Below are 13,376 nucleotides of genomic sequence, written 5' to 3' on the forward strand. Positions count from 1 at the left end.
CATATTATTCATCATAACTTAGCTGTGTGACATGTAGGAATCTCCATTGCCTGAAGGGGTTAATTGCCATATTCCAAGATTATGAGGAGTGGGGCAATAGGAATTACCCCTTGGCACGCACGTGGTTAACAGAGCTTGTGTTTCCCACTGAATACAAACAGACTCAGACCCCCCTGTACCCCCCCAATGCCATGTCAGAGGAAGAGCAGAGAGGAGCCCGGGATACGTCACACCCACCCTCCTGCAGACGGGATATGCTGGTGGTGGGCGAGGGTCACAGGTCCCTGTGGGTCTTGGGTCCATGTGACGATTTCTGCAAAGGTTAAAAAAAAGTCATTGCCACTCCAAAAACAAACAAACAGTGCATGTGCAGTGCAGGGGTTAATCTCTGGAAGTTACTCATGGGGAATGGACCTATTTCTTTCCCTGTTGGTGACAGGGGAGGAAGAAAGCAGTGAGACACTGAGCGGTCACTCACTCGTGGCGCCCTAGGGAGATGCTGAGAGGTGAGGGCACTTAGGGACTGAGCTACTGTATCTCTCACGTATACAGAAGGGAGCAAGCTCTCTGCTCACAGGACCTGAAGCAAAGGGCGAGGAGTTCATTCATCCCCCTCACATACCTACCTTCTGATGCCCTGTGGCCATGGAGTGGCTGTCCGCTGTCACCACTCTCTGCTCATGGACCCTCTTGTGCAGTACTGGGAGGCTGGAGGCCACAGGCTTGGCGGAGCTCTTCCCCCTGGGCTCCGGCTGCAGCTCCCGAGAGACGGGCAATGTCTTGCTGTTTATTTTGGTGCCGGCTCCTTTAGTGATGACCTCTGAGTGACCCTGTAATTTCAGGGCAGATGCCTTTGGGGTAAAGCGCTGCCCTGGGGTGGGGGCTCTGTTCTGGGGTCTCTTGAGCCCTGTAGGGCAGGTTATGGCTTTCGCTGGCACAGTTTCCATTGGTGGTTGGGTGGAAACCACAATGGAAAAACCTTTGGGATCAGCAGATTGGGCACAGACCTGCTCCTCCTCCTCTATGGAGGCTTCAAAAATGCCCGCAATGTTACCCTCCCCATCCTCTTCTGCAGGCACATGGGGTGTTGTCCTCCGGGTGTACCCACTGAGCTCCCCACAGTCGCTGTCATGAGAGGAGAGGGACAGGTAGGAGTAGAAGTCACCCCTCGTCAGCTGCCTGCGGGAGTACTCAAGCACCTTCTCCTTTATCTGTGCCCCAGTGCCATGACCTGGCCCATCCTGTGCAGGTGCCCCGTGGAGGGCAGTGATGCCCAGGATCTCCTTCACAAATTCATGCACGGTGCAATCTGGGCTGCCTGGTCTCTCAGTGGCAGAGCTGTGGCAAGGACAGGAAGACTCAGGTGCCCCTCCTGGCACTTGGGGATTGGGCCCCTCTTGGATGCTGTCTGGTGCCATCCAGCTGCTCTCAGGCATATCCACATCCCCAGTGGAATCACAGGTCACCCGCAGGCTGCTCTTCCCATTGCAACAGACTCCAGGCTCACGGGGCTTGTGATATGCCAATGCCGGCATGCTGGGGGGATGAAGCCTTTCCGTCTTGGTTACTAAAGCCCACTGGTGAGTCCCGGGTTTTATGCCCCCTTCAGGATCAGTACATTTGGTTGCCCTGTCCTTCATCGGATCCAGGCTGTTTTGGACATTTCCATTCTCTACATCGTCCACCAGCTGACTCGGGTTGTACATTGTCTCCTCCAGTCCTGCTCTTGTAGAACCCTTGCAGGAGTCTTTCCCATTGCCGTTGCTCTCCCAACCCCTATATGAAGAGCTCTGCTGGAGCCTCTCAGCTGACAGCACCCCAGCCATGTCATGTGCTGCCCTGTTTACTTTTCTCCTCTCCCTGGGTATCAGGAAGGAAGGTCTGATCCAGGCCTGCAGCTCCCGCCTTATAAAATCAGCCCCCAGGGGCAGTTCCGTGCCCTCCCCAGCCTCATCCTCACTCCCCATGCTGGAGTTCGGCTCGTCAAGCTCCTCCTCCTCTTCGGTCAATGTGAGCGTGGAGCTGGACAGTAAGTCGCTGTCATCTTCTTCGTCAGTGCAGGCTGAGGTGCATGATACATTCACGATCATGCTGAGATTGGCCTCCCCTTCCTCCCCCCCCAGCGAGCGGCTCAGGTGCCTGCGGAAAGAAGCGTTCGAGTCCACCAGACGACCTTTCAGTACGGCCAGGTCCTCTGACCTCAGGGACAGCTCCTCACTGCTGCTCAGCTCTGTCAACTCGGAACCCAGATCCTCATTCTCTGATGACCCCTTGTCCGGTGGGGAGTGATAATCAGTTAGGGACGCCTCGTGTGAGCCACTCCGAAGGGTGACATCGTCCGAAAGGCTGCGTTTCATCTTCTGCTCGGATGGACACTCTATGTCCTCCAGTCTCTTCAGCAGGTCCAGTGTGCGCTTGCTCAGCTCCTCCCCAGGGTCGCTGCCTGGTGTGATGTCCGCAGAGCACTGCTGACTGAACAGGTCTTCATTACTCTTGTAGGAGGCTGGCCAGCTCTCTAGGGACACGCTGCGCCTTAGTCCCATGGGCTCCAGTGTCTTGCAGGCTGCTGAGAGTGAATCCAAGGAGGAGGAGCTTGGGGGGGAATCTTGGGGGCTTAGAACCTCAATCAGGTCCTGGAAGTCTATGTTGTCATCTGGACTGTGGTCTTCAGAGCTGGAACGAAGCATGGTCCTGTTGGCACCAGCCTGTCCTGCTATCCTTGAAAAGCAAAGGCTGGGAATTGCCCTCTGCACTCTTTCCAGAACCCCGGTTGTTATCTTGTCCGTCTGTAGGAGGGAGCAGTCATACAATGAAAGGAGACCATAGTTCTTCACGCTGGAATACTGTGCAGGGCCGACTTCTGTTCCCCCTTCTTGCCCAGAGTCATCTCCCTGTGCCTGGCACCTGTGAAGGCCCTCCCCGTCTAGTGAGAGGCATCCCTCTGAATTTGCGGCGGTCACCCCTTCTCCGCCACTCGCGATCCCACTCTCGCTCTCCGAGTGGCCACTGGAACCCCCCCGAGTTTTTTTGAGGAGCTGGTAATGGCGAGCTGGAGGAGATCCCCCTGCTAAATCCGGCAAGGATGAGAAGGCACCTCCCTGGAGAAGCGAGAGGGGCAGAAGTGACAATGGCCCCATTCTCGGGCCCTTGCCCAGCGGGGGATCCATGTTCGTTCTGAAGATCTCCATGTTGTGCAGGCTGTAGACCTGGTATACCAGAGGTTGGAAGGGACCTTGGTGACTGGAGTGACCTGATGCAGCCTGGCTTGCTCCCCTCCTTCCTTCCGCTGCCGAAGACTCTCCTCCAATGTGCTCAGACTCCTGGCTGCCACAGACCGTCTCAGTCGCGATATCCGTTTCATCCCACTCTAGAGCCTCCTCTGCACCCGCACCACTCAAATCCATCCAGTCCGGATCCAGCAAGAGATCCAACTCCTGGAACAACACCAAAAGGCTGGGTCAGTGATTTGCAGCCACTGATTGGCTGGGATTTTACAGCCAATCACAGTATGACGATCAGGTCCATACACCAAAAAGGGTTAGAAAACAGATCTGGAGCGACCCTCCCTCACCAATGGTAGACATGCAAATAAAGCAGTGGTACTGGGCAAGAAAGCTGGAGAACACACATTCTTAACAACTGTTTGAGATCCATTTTTAACTCATTCGTTGCCAGAGGGGCCTGAAACACCTTGCTCTCCAGCACAAATTCACTAACAGGCCCTGATATGCAAACACACAGGAAAACACACTTACACACACACATGCTGATGCACAAGCAGGCACACTGATACACACACTAACACACTGATAATCACACACTACCCCACTGATACAAACTAACACCGATAAACACACACTAGCCCACTGATACACACTAACACACAGATACACGCTAACACACTGATACACAACAACACACTGATAAACGAACACTAGCACACTGATACACACTAACACACTGATACACACCAACACACTGATAAACACACACTAGCACACCTGTTACACACTGAAACACACACTAACACACAGATAAATACACACTAACACACTGATAGAGATAAACAGACATTATCACACCGATACACACGGATACACACACTAACATACTGATAAACGCACACTGATGCACACTAACACGTGGATACACCGGTATACACACACAGATGCACACAGTGTAATCATAGATACACTGATAAACACACACATTAACACATGGATACACACTAACACATTGATACACAGTATCAACATAGACACACTGATATACACACTAATACACTGATACACACACTCAGACATTAATACACAGTGTAAACATAGACACATTGATACACACTAACACATTGATACACATGGATACACACATACTAACACACCCTAACATGTGGATACACCAGGATATATAAATACATACACACACAGATGCACACAATGTAAACGTAGATACACTGATAAACACACACACTAACACAGTGATACACACACTAACACATTGATACACACACATTGCTGCACCGTGTAAACATAGACACATTGATACACATGAATACACACACACACATACACAGATGCACACAGTGTAAAAATAGATACAGTGATACACACACCCACTAACACACTGATACACACTCACTAACACATTGATACACACACACTAACACACTGACACACACACACTAACACACACACACACACACACACACACACACTAACACACTGACACACACACACACACACACACACACACTAACTCACTGATACACACACACACACTAACACACTGATACACACACTAACACACAGATACACTGTACCTCTTTTGTTTCATCCACAAACTTACAATTCCACGTCCTTTTCAGAAATGCTGTTAATCTTTGTACCCCAATGTTTCCTGAATATTATATCAGTTCCTATCACCACTAGATGTACACCTGCTGGTGTTGTAAGTGTTGGCGCTTATGCTAATAAGGGGATTATTCACTAAGGTGTGATAGTACCGATCGTGGCACTAACGGTCTGGCACTCACCTGCTCCTCCCCCAGCTCTCTATGCAGGCGTCTTTGCCACTGTGTACTCTGCATCACTATGGCCTCCCACCTCCTCTCCAGGTTGACAATGAGGAGCTGCATGGTGGGGGGGTCGTTCTGCTGGGAGACTTCCTGGAGGCTCAGGAGATGGTGACACAGACGCAGGACAGACGCCACCCCGCGCCGACGCAGCCTGAGTTCGGAGCAGAGAGACTGCAGGAGGGAAACACAGGGGCTGTTAGCGACTTTATGGTACCATTAGACATACTGGGCTATACTTGCTAAATGGTGGTAAGATACCTGACGGCCCATCCACCAAAGTTCACTTAAACGGTCTGCCTGATATCATACGGTTTAGCATCGCTTAGTAAATATGGCCCCTTTTGGAGTCTACATATCAAAGCAAAGAAGAGTTTAAACTGTGACAATGAACCATTTTTTTTTTTTTACATCCAACATAACAAGCTCGTTAATCACGTTTCTTGCAGATCGTTAGCTGGGATAAATGAACCCGGCCGGGAGATGGTGAGGCAGAAAAAAAGGGAGAAATAAATAAAGTTCTTCCCTCCTCTTACAACTGACACAGAGTCTTACCCTTACCTGGGGCAAAACGCCGGGACACACTGACACCAAGCAGGGGGGGGGGGGAAATGTTTTCCCTGTGCTGGGGAAGATATTCGGTCCATTCCAAAATATTCTCCAGCACAGGGATAACGGTTCTTTGGGTTAATTTCCGAAGCTGCATTGATCGATTAGGTGTATGTACATCCGGGGTGGGCAGTTCCAGTCCTCAAGGGCCACCAACAGGTCAGGTTTTCAGGATATCCCTGCTTCAGCACAGGTGGTACAGCCTCCTACTGAGCCACCGATTGCATCACCTGTGCTGAAGCAGGGATATCCTGAAAACCTAACCTGTTGGTGGCCCTTGAGGACTGGAGGTGGCAACCCCCCTGATGTAAACTAAAGGGAGATGGCCATGATTTCTCAATAATGGCTATCTCGCTGTGGTGGATATAACACCCACGGATTCTTGGCGAAATGGGCAGGACGTCTGGCTAAAATAATGTCACATTCTGTCAGTGAAGGGGTTAATTGTCCGCGGCGGCGGCAGGACAGAGAGGTATCATCAATATGATTCCTCTCCTGCACACAGAGTCTGACAAATGGGGTGATTAAGGGCCACCGAGGGCCATCGCTCTCTGCCAATTATCCTCATGTATCATCGCCGGGCCCAACGAGGGAGGCAGAAATATGGCCTTTTAAATGGCCCCATTAAAGTGCTCGCGATAATGAAGGACATGGCAGAACCCTAATCACAGCTCACAGGGGAGAAGGACCCAAATCAGTCTGCGGTGTCCGGAGATCAGGCGGCAAACGCCGGGATCGGAGGAGCACGCGGGGGAATGCGGGGGATAGGCACACGGAGCCGGGGAGTCTGCGCCCAGCGACGCGGAGTGATGCCATATTCTGGGGTAAAGGTGCGCAAGTTATATCACCCTGAATGTCAACACCGGGCTTCCTATTATAAAGATAGCAGAAAGAGGCGTTATAGGGAGGGGTTATATGGGGCAAAAGAAGTGTTATAGGAAGCGGTTATATGGGGCAATAGGAGGAATTATAGGGAGGGGTTATATGGGGCAGTAGGAGGCGTTATAGTGAGGGGTTATATGGAGCAGTGGGAGGAGTTATAGGGAGGGGTTATATGGAGCAGTGGGAGGAGTTATAGGGAGGGGTTATATGGAGCAGTGGGAGGAGTTGTAGGGAGGGGTTATATGGGGCAATAGGAGGAGTTATAGGGAGGGGTTATATGGGGCAGTAGGAGGCGTTATAGGGAGGGGTTATATGAGCAGTGGGAGGAGTTATAGGGAGGGGTTATATGGGGCAATAGGAGGAGTTATAGGAAGGGGTTATATGGGGCAGTAGGAGGCGTTATAGGGAGGGGTTATATGGAGCAGTGGGAGGAGTTATAGGGAGGGGTTATATGGAGCAGTGGGAGGAGTTATAGGGAGGGGTTATATGGAGCAGTGGGAGGAGTTATAAGGAGGGGTTATATGGAGCAGTAGGAGGAGTTATAGGGAGGGGTTATATGGAGCAGTGGGAGGAGTTATAGGGAGGGGTTATATGGAGCAGTGGGAGGAGTTATAGGGAGGGGTTATATGGAGCAGTGGGAGGAGTTATAAGGAGGGGTTATATGGGGCAGTAGGAGGAGTTGTAGGGAGGGGTTATATGGGGCAATAGGAGGAGTTATAGGTAGGGGTTATATGGGGCAGTAGGAGGCGTTATAGGGAGGGGTTATATGGAGCAGTGGGAGGAGTTATAGGGAGGGGTTATATGGAGCAGTGGGAGGAGTTATAGGGAGGGGTTATATGGAGCAGTGGGAGGAGTTATAAGGAGGGGTTATATGGAGCAGTAGGAGGAGTTATAGGGAGGGGTTATATGGAGCAGTGGGAGGAGTTATAGGGAGGGGTTATATGGAGCAGTAGGAGGAGTTATAGGGAGCGGTTATATGGAGCAGTGGGAGGAGTTATAGGGAGAGGTTATATGGAGCAGTAGGAGTTATAGGGAGAGGTTATATGGAGCAGTAGGAGTTATAGGGAGGGGTTATATGGGGCAATAGGAGGAGTTATAGGGAGGGGTTATATGGGGCAATAGGAGTTATAGGGAGGGGTTATATGGGGCAATAGGAGGAGTTATAGGGAGGGGTTATATGGGGCAATAGGAGGAGTTATAGGGAGGGGTTATATGGGGCAATAGGAGGAGTTATAGGGAGAGGTTATATGGGGTAATAGGAGGAGTTATAGGGAGGGGTTATATGGGGCAATAGGAGGAGTTATAGGGAGGGGTTATATGGGGCAGTAGGAGGAGTTATAGGGAGGGGTTATATGGGGCAATAGGAGGAGTTATATGGAGCGATTATATGGAGCAGTGGGAGGAGTTATAGGGAGCGGTTATATGGGGCAGTAGGAGGAGTTATAGGGAGGGGTTATATGGAGCAGTAGGAGGAGTTATAGGGAGGGGTTATATAGAGCAGTAGGAGGAGTTATAGGGAGCGGTTATATGGGGCAGTAGGAGGAGTTATAGGGAGCTGTTATATGGGGCAGTAGGAGGAGTTATAGGGAGCGGTTATATGGAGCAGTAGGAGGAGTTATAGGGAGGGGTTATATAGAGCAGTAGGAGGAGTTATAGGGAGCTGTTATATGGGGCAGTGGGAGGAGTTATAGGGAGCGGTTATATGGAGCAGTAGGAGGAGTTATAGGGAGCTGTTATATGGGGCAGTAGGAGGAGTTATAGGGAGCGGTTATATGGAGCAGTAGGAGGAGTTATAGGGAGCTGTTATATGGGGCAGTGGGAGGAGTTATAGGGAGCGGTTATATGGAGCAGTAGGAGTTTTAGGGAGGGGTTATATGTGGCAGTAGGAGGAGTTATAGGGAGGGGTTATATGGGGCAGTAGGAGGAGTTATAGGGAGGGGTTATAAGGAGCAGTAGGAGGAGTTATAGGGAGCGGTTATATGGGGCAGTAGGAGTTATAGGGAGCGGTTATATGGGGCAGTAGGAGGAGTTATAGGGAGGGGTTATAGGGAGCAGTGGGAGGGGTTATAGGGAGCAGTGGGAGGGGTTATAGGGAGGGGGTATATGGGGCAGTAGGAAGAGTTATAGGGAGCTGTTATATGGGGCAGTAGGAGGAGTTATAGGGAGCGGTTATATGGAGCAGTAGGAGGAGTTATAGGGAGGGGTTATATGGAGCAGTAGGAGGGGTTATAGGGAGCTGTTATATGGGGCAGTGGGAGGAGTTATAGGGAGCGGTAGGAGGAGTTATAGGGAGCTGTTATATGGGGCAGTAGGAGGAGTTATAGGGAGCGGTTATATGGAGCAGTAGGAGGAGTTATAGGGAGCTGTTATATGGGGCAGTGGGAGGAGTTATAGGGAGCGGTTATATGGAGCAGTAGGAGTTTTAGGGAGGGGTTATATGGGGCAGTAGGAGGAGTTATAGGGAGGGGTTATATGGGGCAGTAGGAGGAGTTATAGGGAGGGGTTATAAGGAGCAGTAGGAGGAGTTATAGGGAGCGGTTATATGGGGCAGTAGGAGTTATAGGGAGCGGTTATATGGGGCAGTAGGAGGAGTTATAGGGAGGGGTTATAGGGAGCAGTGGGAGGGGTTATAGGGAGGGGTTATAGGGAGCAGTGGGAGGGGTTATAGGGAGGATGATCTTCCAGTGCAGGACTCGGCTCCCTCCTGACCCCTCCACCGAGGTTTTATTGCCAATTATTGCGGGGATATTGATCTCTCATCCTGCCTGTCACCTCTGCTTACACTGAGTGCTGGGGGGAGGGGGGGGAGCAGCCGGATTCGGATTGAGAAACGGGTGAGAGATTCATGACACAGAGACTAAGTGAAGTAAGACTAATTACCAGTTATTTGGGCAAGCGCCATTATCTGTATGTGTCCCAAGTACAGTACACATTTGATTGTAAGCTCTCGGAGCAAGGACTCATTGTACGTGTGTTATTCTAAACCGTACAGTGCGTCTGAGAATACTGTATATGCAGAAATGAGTATTGTTGCAGTATTAATGTTACTGGGGCAGTAGTGCTTTGGAAGTATTTTTGCTGCACTCCTCTCCTCTCCGTGACTGTCTCATTGAACGGGTTTTCATTCAGAAGGTTCTGTCCTGTCACAGTCCCTTGTAATTCTATGATGCCTGGCTGTGTCCGCGGATGCACACTTATTATTGCATCGGGAAATATATAAATATACACATTATTATTCATTAATATTCCAGCCACATCACTAATAATTTCATAATCACTATATGAACCTAAAAACGGTTCTCCTCAGTTCCCCTACAAACACAGATTTTATATATATATATATATATATATATATATATATATATATATAAAATCAAAAACGAATAGACGATACCGTTCTGTGGCTAACGAAATGCTTTTATTTGTGCGAGCTTTCGAGATACACTGATCTCTTCTTCCGGCGGTGTTACAATGAATTAAGCAGGCAAGGGGTTTACTCAAAAACAGTGCATCTTGGAATGTGACCAGAACCCATCCCTCCCCCTGTGTAGTGTGCGATTTATGACTTGAGGTGTTAAATGGTCCCTGAATGCCAGTGATGTAAGTGTGTATGTGTGTGTGTATGTAAGTATGTAAATATAAATAAATAAAGAGCCCACAGTGTATACAGCGCTTTACAAAAGGTGTGTGTGGCGTGGGAACGTATATCAATGTGTGGGTAGGTGTGGAAAGCATTACTAAAAGTGTGTGTAGATACTATGTGGTCCCTATTGGTATATAGGGTTGGGATTACATAGAGTATGTGTAAGAGACAGCTGTGTGTGTATACATATAGCGCAGTATGTATAGACATGGCCTTTAGCGCTCATGGGAAGAGAGTTCTCTCGTGTCAGTAGTGACTTCGGTCTCGGTTTAGGCCATCGCCAAGTGTCCCGAACAGTTGCATACATTTGTATTCATGCAACCGTCTCTCTTTCAGTGTTCTAAGAGATATATATATATATAGCGGGGATATGGAGCGATGAGATGAATTATAGAAAGAGGTTATATGGGGCAATAGGAGGAGTTATAGGGAGGGGTTATAAGGACAATAGAAGGCGTTATAGGGGGAGGTGGTATGGGGCAATAGGAGGAGTTATATGGGGCAATAGGAGAAGTTATAGAGAGCCGTTATATTGAATAAACAGTTAGGGTGGTGTTATATGGAGTAGCAGGAGGAACGGGAGTTATAGGATGGGCATATAATACACGAAAGTTAACCCTTTGTGCACATGGGACACTTTTTCCCCTGTCGTATTTCATGTCAGGTTCTGAGGCAATGAAAACTTCTAACAATCTGCATCAAGAGCAACAAGCTTCATACATTCATCCCACCCACAGGCAGAAGGGTAACATAACCATCCTTGTGCTGCGGGAAACCCTGTGGTTGCATACATTTACATTGAGATATATGTATATATACACGTTATCAGAGGTCTGGGCTGTGTGGGGGCACATCCAAGATAATACAGGGGGGGGGGGCACAGCGGAATCTCAGGAGGACACAGGGTGTTCCTGGGTACCTGGAATTTGTGCAGCTCCCTCTGGAGTCCTCCCTTGATGCCCTCCCTGCTCCCCTCGCCCTCCTCGCCCGCTCCCAGGCTGGAGTTGTACAGAGCGAGTTCTGTGTCCCGCAGCCAGGATTTGAGCTCCTTCACTCGCTCCTCCAGTTGCTGTACCAGAGTCCCACTCCCCGGGGAGAGCACAGGATGGGGGGTAGTGGCTGACAGCGCTTCGGAGAGAGACCTCTGTGGGGGGAGAGAGTGAGTGTGAGAGGGAGAACAATGAGTGTGAGAGCAACAGGAGTGTGAGTGAGCAATATGAGTGTGAGAGGGAGAGTAATGTGAGTGTGAGAGGGAGAGCAATGTGAGTGTGAGGGAGAGCAATGTGAGTGTGAGAGCAATGTGAGTGTGAGAGGGAGAGCAATGTGAGTGTGAGAGCAAGTTGAGTGTGAGAGGCAGCAGCATGAGTGTGAGAGAGACATGCGTGTGTCAGAGAAAGTACAGTGTATGGGTGAGACAGCACAGTAAGTGAGAGGGACAGAACCGTGAGTGTGAGTGACACCCGGTACTGATAGCAACAGCTCCATACATGTCCTAGAAGTGCACACTCACCTTCAGCATCTCCCACTTCTCCCGGATTAACCCTTCCTTATCCAGGACACGGTCAGGCAGGGGGGCCCCATCACGCTTCAGAGACGCCAGTTGACCCAGCAGCGCCTGAATCCTATCCTCTCTGAGGGACATCTCTACGCTGCACCGCTGTATATGACAGTAACAAGTATTCATGACACCACTACTTGGGTGGGATGTGTATATGTGTGTGTGCAGCCTGGTGTTCTTAATACACATCTTTTTGTACTTTTGCGGTGTGCTGTCTTATTTTTGTCATCAGGATCCCCCTGGTTACTACGTACATACATATATATATATATATATATATATATATATATATATATATATATATATATATATAATCAAAAAATAAATAGATGATACCGTTCTGTGGCTAACGAAATGCTTTTATTTGTGCGAGCTTTCGAGATACACTGATCTCTTCTTCCGGCGATGTTACATCGCCGGAAGAAGAGATCAGTGTATCTCGAAAGCTCGCACAAAGGTAACATCGCCGGAAGAAGAGATCAGTGTATCTCGAAAGCTCGCACAAGTAAAAGCATTTCGTTAGCCACTGAACGGTATCATCTATTTATTTTTTGATTATTGAAGCTCGGCTAACACGGTACTGATACCTCTACATATATATATATATATATATATATATATATATATATAATTTCTCCGTCACTCTCTCTATGCCCCTTATTCTGTAACGTGTGATGGCGTCTATCTGGGGTTTGCTGTAAGGCCCTATATCCTACAACCGTTTTGTTCCTGCTCATGTTATACATTCATTTATTTATACAATATTTGTACCAGCAAAAGATGCTTTGAGAGTTCTCTCTCCGTCTCAGTCCCGGGCACAGAATAATAACTGTTCCAGTCTCCGTTATCCCATCACTGGGCTGAGTTTAGTTTGCTTCCCACCTCCACGAACTTACAGTTTAAAGCAGGTACTTCACAAAAAAAATCCTTATTTAGTCACTATTAAATTCTACAAACTACAGCCTGCTCATCTGAAACTGGTATTACTTGTGTTGCACACAGGGTTGCTGGTATTACTTGTGTTGCACACAGGGTTGCTGGTATCACTTGTGTTGCACACAGGGTTGCTGGTATCACTTGTGTTGCACACAGGGTTGCTGGTATCACTTGTGTTGCACACAGGGTTGCTGGTATCACTTGTGTTGCACACAGGGTTGCTGGTATCACTTGTGTTGCACACAGGGTTGCTGGTATCACTTGTGTTGCACACAGGGTTGCTGGTATCACTTGTGTTGCACACAGGGTTGCCAACACTCCGGGTTTGACCCGGAGACTACGGGTTTCAGCCACGTATCTCGAACTACGGGTTTACCTGTGAAATCTCCGAGCGGCGGCAGCATCTCCCCCTACAGGGTCCCGTCAACATGGCTCCGCGACGTCAAACGGCATTGTGTTGCCATGACGACGCTACGTGACGTCACCGTGTCACGTTGCCGTGACAACGTGACGTCACATGACGCCCCGCCGCCATGCAGCGTCCCGTTGTCACGGCAACTGGACGCCACATGGCGTCGCGATGTCATGTGACGTCACGTTATCACGGCACAGAGGCGCCATTTGACGTCGCAGAGCCATGTTGATGGGACCTTGCAGGAGGAGGTAATGCCGCCGGA

The 13,376-nt window shown here is 49.4% G+C and overlaps 1 protein-coding gene across 1 annotated transcript in view; it reads right to left on the reverse strand.

Annotated features, from left to right (window-relative positions):
* Positions 1 to 237: 237 nt before the first annotated feature.
* AKAP6 (A-kinase anchoring protein 6) overlaps positions 238 to 13,376 on the reverse strand; it is a 181,280-nt gene continuing 168,141 nt past the window's right edge. The window contains exons 9-13 of the mRNA XM_075613162.1: positions 11,716 to 11,862; positions 11,125 to 11,349; positions 5,033 to 5,245; positions 627 to 3,434; positions 238 to 313 (exon numbers count right to left, since the gene is read on the reverse strand). Of these exons, the coding sequence (XP_075469277.1) occupies positions 275 to 313; positions 627 to 3,434; positions 5,033 to 5,245; positions 11,125 to 11,349; positions 11,716 to 11,862 (3,432 nt within the window). The 3' untranslated portion in view covers positions 238 to 274. The remainder of the gene's footprint in view (positions 314 to 626; positions 3,435 to 5,032; positions 5,246 to 11,124; positions 11,350 to 11,715; positions 11,863 to 13,376) is intronic.

This window comes from Ascaphus truei, chromosome 9 (assembly GCF_040206685.1).
Source record: "Ascaphus truei isolate aAscTru1 chromosome 9, aAscTru1.hap1, whole genome shotgun sequence".
Taxonomy (NCBI): Eukaryota; Metazoa; Chordata; class Amphibia; order Anura; family Ascaphidae; genus Ascaphus; species Ascaphus truei.